Below are 9,455 nucleotides of genomic sequence, written 5' to 3' on the forward strand. Positions count from 1 at the left end.
ACTTTGTTATTTCTTGTCACTTTCTCCACTGCCGGTGTGACTATCTGCGCTCTCCTCATGCCCTCGCTCCCTACTATCTTGTGATTTATTTGCCTCAGTTCCAATATTTGTCGGCAGTGTGTTTTCCTCCCCTTGTCTAAATGTCACCCCTTCTTCTAAGACAATATAGGGAGTGGGAGAGAAGGAGAACCAGGGGGCAAATGTGGGGAACATAGAGGAAGAGGAGGGGGAAACTCGTAAAATGAGCAACAAAGTTTGGGAAAATTAAACATTAGGTAAGACACTTTCTCACAAGCAAACATGTACTGTATGAAAATCCAAAATGCTACGTTGTATTTTCTGATCAGAGGAGTTTGGAAGGAACTTAAATAAAAATCAAACAGCTCAGTTATAGTTGAGTGTTTCTGTGGAAACATGCAAGGATGCTGAAAGACACTCTACATGCACAGAAATTCACATGTGGTCCTATTTTAGTGGAATTTCGTTATTCTGCCTTAAATTTAGGCCCAGATTTCAGGTCTCCTGACATGCAAGTAGCATATTTTACTGCTTTAATACTCACAATTATCACGTTTTTCCAAAACTTTCCTCCTCTTCTCTGCATCACTCCACACCCTGGATCACGCCAGCCCTCCCTCTCCCACCCATGCTGTCTTCCTCCTTTAAAACCAATCACTCCCATCTGCTTTGCTCTCACACATCACTGCTGTCTCAACTTAGCATGCACACATTTGTTTTCATGGGACAACACAGACAAATCCACTGAAAATGGCACTTTTTTTGATTAAAGTCTTCCTTTGAATGAAAAACAAAACTTCAGTTATTCATCAAAATCTTGTGGATTAAATTTTTTTCTCCTTATTTTAGGTAAATTTTTCTAACTTGAAATTTCAACTGGGACATGTGGACATATTTTCATTTCTCTAAAGATGAGTTTGCAGTTTCTGGAGCAACCCTGTAAGTATTTTTTGTTTGCTGACTTTAGAAAAACCACACAAAATTTGCAGAATTGAATTGCAGATTATGATAACTTTCAAAAGTTAATTTGGCAGCACAAATTTAGCAAATTTATTTTATTAAATCTTCTGACTAAAATTTTATTAATTTTCATTCACAATTTATCAATCTCTAATTTTAGTTTTAGTCTAGTTTGAGTTTACTAACTTTTACAAGATTTTAGTTTTGATAGTAGTTTTAATTTAGTTCTTTGTACATTTATATGTGTGTGGTCACACACTTGTATTATGTTTTACCATTTCAAAGAAAGTCCCCATTGAAATAAATAAGTAAAATTTAATGTGATTATATTTTATTTGTAACATTTTTCATAGAAAATATTGGCCAGTTTCATTATAATTCAAATGCTTCATGATTTTTTAACTATTTTTTTGCAAAAATAAAAAAGTAATTCAGGTTTTCTATTTAGTTTTCATCCAGTGTTCCTCAGAAATATTTTTAAACAATAAAATAAACAACTTGTAATCACAAACTTTCATCTTGCAGCCTAAAAATAAATGTCCGCCTTGTTTTCCAGCCACAGTATAGTTTGAAAAGTGATGAGAAACATCTACAACAGATTAATTTAAACAACTAAAAGAACTAGTCAGACATTCGTTGTAGCTGAGGATAACCAAAATAAAAGCGTATTTGACTCAAATAGATTATTATTTATCTGAATTTTTCAAATAGACTATCTTTATCTGCTCCTCTCTTTACAAAATACAAGATCTTCACAATACTAAACATGGTTTTTTATTGTATATCTCTTTTTAGGAGTAAGTATGTACACTTAGCTACTGATTTGAGAATATTTTTTCATAATTTTTTACACATTATTCTGATTTACACACTTATTCCACATAACACAGTGGCTTCTATTTACCATTATATGCAGAATATAAATTAAGCAAAGTACACTTAAATACAGATGAGCCTCTCTTTGAGATAATCTACCACCAGATTTTCAATCCACTAGTGAAATCCATTTTTAAAAACACTTTTAAAACAATGTGAATTTCATAAGATGATGTGAAACTTTTTGTATTCCTGCTGTTATGAATTTAAAAAATGTCAGAGGAAATTGTCTATCAGACTTTAGAATCTTGTCCTGCACAGCTGTTTTTTTGTTTGTTTGTTATTATTGTTTGTATGCGCAAATTAAACAAAAATCTGATAGTAATGAGCACCAGTATACAGTGTTTGCTATTTAGGAACAGAAAAATTACATATAACAATAAATACATATATACTAATCACTGTATCCTGTAGTTTGATCACCTTTTATGATAGAAAAGACAGTAATTTCTCACGTTTCTGAGCAGACATGCAGGGCTCATCCCCTGACTCGGGATCAGAACCATAAACCCTCACTACCACACAGACAGGACAGAGCACTTCCACGGTGGAGCCGGACAGCCTTCTGTCCAACGACCCAGCCTGACGCACGGAGACGGACAGACGGACAGACGGACAGACAGTCTGATGCCAACTGTCTCACCTGTCAATCTCTCGGCACCACTCCTCCTCCTCCTGCTGCTGCTGCTGCTGCTGCTATGCACCACCCACACCACCATGGCAACCAACTGGCTGTAAGTGTAGCATGAACTGGGAGGAATAGAAAGAAAGAGCTTGTTTGTCATGCTATAACTTTTAAAAGATGGTGACATGTCTCTAAATCTCTTTCAGGAGCTCCCCTCTCTTTCTTTGTCTCTCTCAGTTGGTGACCTTTTCTCTTTTCTCTGTCTCTGTCGTCATCTCTGTCCACTCTGCCTCTCCTTTTTTTTTTAGTTTAACCCCCCTCCATCTTCCCTGTCTGCAACTCACACCTGTGGGGAATCACAGCCACATTCACCACCTTTGTGTTGCAGCTCCCTGGCGAGGCTGCCTCGCTCCAGAGCCGTGTCTGGTGCCGCTCCGTGTGCCCGACTGAGGGGGCTGACCCCGGGGCAGGTGGGGGTGTGCAGGGCAAGAGGGGAGGTCATGGAGTCCGTACGCAAAGCAGCAGAAATGGTCATAGAAGAGGTATTACAGCAGAGATTAGAGATATCGGGCATCTTGTGAGAAATTCACTCTGTCACTTTGTCTCAGTGTCAGCATCAGTTCAGGAATCGCCGCTGGAACTGCTCCACCACGCCACGCGGGATCAACGTGTTCGGAAGAGTCATGAACCAAGGTGCGTCCCTCGCTGAGATGACACAGAACAACAGGCGTTTACTGAGTTTTAAAACATACAATCCTTGTTTCTTTTTCTTCTTTCGTGCTGCTGTTGTGGTGCCAGGCACTCGTGAGGCAGCGTTTGTGCACGCTCTGTCTTCAGCAGCAGTGGCGGTGGCCGTGACCCGAGCCTGCACCCGAGGGGAGCTGGAGAGGTGTGGCTGCGACAGGAAGGTCAGAGGCGTCAGCCCTGAAGGTGAGCTTGATCTCTGTTGGAAAATATTTCCACTTTGAGTCACACAGAGCATCAAACAGCAGAGGAGCTGCTGGTTCCATCCTCATCATCTAACGTCCATTCAACAGAGTTGGGTAGTAGCTGGTTACATTTACTTGAGTAATTATTTTTACCTTGCTGTACTTTTTACTTTTTCTTGAGTAATTTTATTATGAAGTATTGTTACACTACGTAAGTAATATTTAAGGTAATAAGATAAGATAACATAATTATACTTTATTGATCCCCTAAGGGGGGAAAATTTAGTTTTTTTCCCAGCATAGTACACAATAAAAAATTTAAATAACTAAATAAAGTAATAAGAATAAACATACAACAATAATAAATAACAATGAGCAATACATTTGTGGATTCTCTATCCACTGGCAGAAGAACAAACATGTTTTAAATGAAAAATCACCAGATACGAACACACATTGCAGTTTTTGTTAAAGTTTCAAAAGTTTATTAGTAAAAGAAACTGATCTTATTTTTTGTTACTTGCATGAATTATTGTAATTTTGGTCCTTAAAATACCAACTTTTTTTTTACTTAATTTAATATTTTGGTCCATCTGATTATGCAATTTTTAAATATTGAATGATTGATAATTTGATCAGTTACTCAGTACTTGAGTAGAATTTTTTACCAAATACTTTTTACTCTAACTTGAGTAATTTCTTGGATGGCTACATTTTACTTTTACTTGAGTAAAAATATGTTGAAGTACTGCTACTCTTACTTGAGTACAATTTTTAGGCACTCTGTCCAACTCTGATCATAAGTCAGTGTTTCTCAGTTCTGGTCTCCTGCATATTTCAGATTTATCTCTCTTCCAGAACACCTGATTCAAATGATTTGATCAATGAATCACTAGTAAATATTTTACTCTTGTTTTATCAAGTCAGTCTTAGACAGTTAGTATAATGTGTTTTCCAGGCATGCAGTGCCACTTTAAGCATAATTAAGTAACTCCGATATGTTCAGTTGTCAAAAAAAGAAGAAGCTATATACTATATATCTATCAAACATGATTAAAACAAATATTACTTTGTAATTTAAAGCACTGAAATTGCGACCTTGTCCCTTTAAAAAAAACTCCTGCTCTTTCTGAAACGCCGCCTTCAGGAAGTCATCACAGCGGAGCTCCTCTATTACCCCTTTAACAACATTTTCACCGGTGTTTCATTGGGAAGCAGCTGGTATAATGAGCTGAGCAGATGTACAGTTCTACCAGCTGTTTGCTAATTGCTGCTGGCTAGTCTGAAGGAGCTGACAGGGGGAGTTTAGGGGAAGGACCGCTTTATGTTGCTCAGCAGGTGTGGGGATAAATCTTTAGAGCTGCTTTCTCAAAAATCCAATTTTCCAAGTGCCAGCATTCATATTTCTGTCTTATTCATTTATTTTTTGATTTTCATCTGTTTGACATCACTGGAAAGTGAAGAATCCACGCTTTAAGAATCTGTAAAAACGTTCCTGGAGAGACTTGTCCATGGTCTTGTCTTCCCACCAGGCTTCCAGTGGTCAGGGTGCAGTGACAACCTGTCCTATGGCGTGGCGTTTTCTCAAGCCTTTGTGGATGAACCTGAGCGGGCCAAGGGGCTGTCAGCGGGACGCCCACTCATGAACCTCCACAACAACGAGGCCGGTCGAAAGGTTTGCAGTGTTGAAGTCCATTTTAACTCCCCATTTTGATAGTTAATGGCACTCCAAGTAAGACTTTACATACTCTGATCCACAGGCCATCCTGCACAACATGCAGGTAGAGTGTAAATGTCACGGTGTCTCTGGCTCCTGTGAGTTAAAAACCTGCTGGAAAGTCATGCCCCCATTCAAACGTGTTGGTGTTGTACTCAAGGAACGCTTTGATGGAGCCACAGAGGTATCAGAACATGATTTCTGCTCATGTTTTTGTAGCTCGATACACAAAAACCTTTTGTTTCAGCATTAAGATCTGATTTAGTTTAAATATTGACTAAATATTTGCTTGAGAGGCTGGAGGGGGAGTCTAACACGATAAGATAAAAGGATCTTGGAGTGAAGAAATTTACAACCTGTCCCACTGTTATTGTTCTTTTGTTGTTAAAATCCGAGCACCGCCAGAAACAGTATTATTTTTTAGTCATCCTGAAGTCTAAGCTGAAAGGTGAATTTAACCAAACGGTGATCTGTGCCACTGAACCGCCATCTTGGTAGGCAAGCACAACGCAAAGACAAACTGTGGCTTCAGTTTGTCTTTGCTTTTGACCAATATCCAAAAGAGAGACATACAAACAAAGCTGCTGCTGTTGGGATCGACCCACATGATAGAGAGAATGTGGCTTGTTTATCGTTGTCATAGCAACTGTCATGACAGTTAGTTACAGATACCTACCAAGATGGCCGTTAGCTACAAAGTTCCAGGAACTCTGACGTCGCATGAGAACTATGCATTTGGAAAGAAATAATGAGCATTGTTGTACTTTTGCTTTAACACTGCTAGATAACGATGTGTGTGGATATTTATTTATTTATTTGAAAGTAAATAAAAATATAAAAAATAATAATAAACCCTTGTCCTTCTAGGTCCGATTGACTCGTATTGGGTCCAGGCCAGCTTTGCTCCCTCGTGACCCCTACGTCAAGCCGCCTGCTGCCAGAGACCTTGTGTATGTGGCTCCCTCCCCAGATTTCTGCCACCTTGACCCAGATAACGGCATCCCAGGGACTGCTGGAAGAAGATGTAACGGTAAATCCAAGAAACAAACAATTCAAGTTGTGAAGCTTCAGTTCATGGCAATACACTCTAAAGCTGGATGATACAGCTGAAAAGCGTGTCACAATTTTAAACGTTTCATATCGGTCAATATTGATAATTATTGATTAGTTTTTTGTTTTAAATACCCGAAATATTGCCAAGCTGGTGGCATGTTCTTTCCTGTTCCATCCACAGTTTTCATTCCATGTCGTTCTTTACTTTTAAGCAGTCATGAGGCACAGTGGCGAAACCTTAAACTGCTGGAGTTAGTTAACAGGTTGTTGCTAGGTAGCCACAAGTTACTCAACAAATTGTTGCTAGGTAACCAAAGAATGAGTGAGTTACCGTAGTTGATGCCAGCAACCTTCCTTAGCTTGCTGACAAACCCTTTCCATCTCCCGGTTCTGAATCGGAGTTCAGTGAATATTCTCTATTTCGAATATTGAAGATTCTATCAGACGTATTATCAATTGATATTGATCACATGTCATCTCGATATACAGTTGAAACCATAACTTTTCATACACCATAAGTATTTTTTTTCACACCGTCTGATGTAATATAAACTTTTCCTGTTTTAGATCACTTAGGATTACCAATTCTTTTTCTATTTTCAATAATAAGAAAGAGAATGCCTAAAGGCAATTTTTATTACTTTCTTCAAAGTCAAAAATTTAAGTACACTTTATAAGTATTTGGTACCATTGATTGCCCTTAAACTTTATGACTTGGGTCAAACGTTTTGGATATCCTCTCACAAGCTTTTCACGATAGTTGGCAGGAATTTTGGTCCATACATCTTGCCAGAACTGGAGTAACGGAGCCATCGAAGAAAGCAATGAAAAAATTCTCTCTCATTATTCTGGCATTTAGCAAATAGAATAAAAATGTAATCCCAATTGACCTAAAACAGGAAAAGTTTGTGTTGATTTTATGTGTGAAAAAAAAATGCATATAGTGAATGTAAACAACTGTATCTTGTTATTCATTTATTGTCCAGCCCCATTAAAAACTAACATGGCCGTTATTTTTTAAATCCTCCTCAGGAACGTCCCGGCTGGCTCCAGATGGCTGTGAGCTGGTGTGCTGTGGGCCCGGCTACAGAGCGGGCCGGGCCGAGGTGGTGCAGCGCTGCTCCTGCAAGTTTTCCTGGTGCTGTTCAGTCCGCTGCCAGCAGTGCAAGAATACAGTCACCATTCACACCTGCAGAGTTTGAAACGGCTCAAACAAAAGCAGACTGAAGTCAATTAAAGACCCAAATAATCCAGCAGAGACGCTGCAGAAAAAATACAACAGCTTTCACACCAAACAACATTACATGGTTTCTAATAACAGTCTCATTTCAGATAATTATCTGAACCTTCTGGCACTTTTAATTTGAAAGCTGCAGCAAACAAATCTTTAATTATGAGAGAACAGATTCACCACAGCAACCTAAACCTTCACCCGACAACGCTTTTAAAGCTGAAATTAACTAAAACTAACAGAAACATTGCAGTGGTGTTTCTCATGCTTATACATAATGTCTTACACTAGCAGGTCTTTGAACGTGTTCTGTATTTATGTTTCCTTTTTTGTTCCTGATTTATTTATTTTTTACAGTTGTGTTCAAAGTAACTGCAGTCTAAGAACACTAACCAGATCAAACAGTGGTTTTGGTCAAGATTATATTTCTATGTAGTAGCAGCTGTAGTACTGTAACGAAAACCGAACAGAGCCCACAGTCGAGACATGTCGTTTACTGTTTCTGTGTAATTAATTAAAATGGACATGTTCAAAATAAAAATAAAACATGGTCATGGAGCTTTTCTGTAAAATCTGAGTGAAATACAGTCAGAAGAACAGCATGGTGTGAATAGAAAGTTGATTTAACAGTGGAAAACTAATAAATAATACATTTTTATATTGATAAGGATAATTTGCAGCGATAAGACCCGCCTCCTGGTTCTGATTGGTTGTTACTAGTGAGCACTGGGGAAGACGGAGAGGTTAATTATTTTTTCACAGACTATCTGTTTTATATTAAACTGTTATACCATAGTGATAATGTCAACAAATATGTGAGAAAATATTTTACACTGCAGCTTTAAAGAGTGGTCAGCCTAACCTCTGTACGGTACAATAGAAAACTGGAAAAATATTGCATTTCCACACCAAAATACAAAGAGAACCTGGTGCATGAAGTCCAATTATCCTGGAATATGTGGAAAAGCTTGATGAAAGTTGGTAGAATCCACCCAGCACAGATTTGTTTATCAAAAAAATGGCTTTTATAACTTAACTATTGTTTCAGTAACTAACAGGAAAGCTCAATCTAAGTATTTCTAGTTTTACACAGTAAATGAGAAGATGCAAACATTGCTCTTTTATTGAACTTCCTTATTCTCTTTCTATCACTTTCTGTATAGGCCGAGGATAAATTTGATCAACTTCTCTTCATGTTGTTCTGAATAGAATGGGCCACATTTCCGATGCTTTTGCATTGATGGGAATAAACGCTTTTAAAAGCATTCTGAGCTTCATTTTACTCTTCTTCCGCACAGTGATATTATTTTGAACAACAGTGTATCAGAGTCTTTCCTTCAATTCGTTCTCCAGCAGCAAGAACAGCTTCTGTTTACCTCACTGTCTGTAATGTTGCATGTAAAACATTTCTGTACGCTCCAACACATCAGGTCTGTCCAAAAATACAGTAGTTTACCTGAAACACAAACCTGTTTGAGTTACTGTTTCAGTTTTTTTCCCATGGTTGCAAAATGAATCAGTACTGAATGTACTTCTGCCTGACCACTTGTCCCGATCAGTTCCCGGTTTAAAAGCGAGAACCACAACTGTTTTTGAGCAAAGTTTAAATAAAATCAAAACATAAACTCAGCTAAATTTCCTTGTCAAAAATCCCTCTGCCAACCAGGATTAAAGTCTGCAACCTAGGGTTGGGTCTAAGAGTGGTAAGCAGTGATTTTGTTCAGATTTGTAAAACTCTTTATGGGTTTAATTTTAAATCTATGCAGCTGGTTTTGGTTTTTTATTGGACCACATGTATTAGCTGGATCTTTAAGTGCAGCAGCGCTGCCACTGCCATTTAACCCGCATCTACCGAAAACTAAAGTTATGCATTACAACTGAGGAGCAGATCTAATTAATGCTGACCTGTCATGTTTTCTAAAAGTGCACTCAAAGGGAAAGGTTGTTTTTAAAGATGATATTCTACAAAGTAACTTTCACATTAATGCAGTCTATTTATACACTCAAACATCACAGGAAACGGGAAGTAAACAACACACGCTCCCT

The 9,455-nt window shown here is 38.1% G+C and overlaps 1 protein-coding gene across 2 annotated transcripts; it reads left to right on the plus strand.

Moving 5' to 3' along the window:
• Positions 1 to 720: 720 nt before the first annotated feature.
• Positions 721 to 9,308, plus strand: LOC102236316 (protein Wnt-4-like). Of its 2 annotated transcripts, XM_005798756.2 has the most exons (9): positions 721 to 957; positions 2,322 to 2,588; positions 2,868 to 3,021; positions 3,088 to 3,172; positions 3,278 to 3,409; positions 4,941 to 5,083; positions 5,169 to 5,309; positions 5,993 to 6,155; positions 7,211 to 9,308. In XM_005798756.2, exons 2-9 carry the CDS (start codon positions 2,482 to 2,484, stop codon positions 7,378 to 7,380), a joined length of 1,095 nt encoding a protein of 364 aa, XP_005798813.1. In that variant the 5' UTR covers positions 721 to 957; positions 2,322 to 2,481; the 3' UTR covers positions 7,381 to 9,308. The 2 variants fall into 2 exon arrangements, with proteins under 2 accessions (XP_005798813.1, XP_023186252.1); XM_023330484.1 differs by having other exon boundaries at positions 3,088 to 3,409.
• Positions 9,309 to 9,455: the final 147 nt, after the last annotated feature.

Source organism: Xiphophorus maculatus, chromosome 3 (genome assembly GCF_002775205.1).
Source record: "Xiphophorus maculatus strain JP 163 A chromosome 3, X_maculatus-5.0-male, whole genome shotgun sequence".
Taxonomy (NCBI): Eukaryota; Metazoa; Chordata; class Actinopteri; order Cyprinodontiformes; family Poeciliidae; genus Xiphophorus; species Xiphophorus maculatus.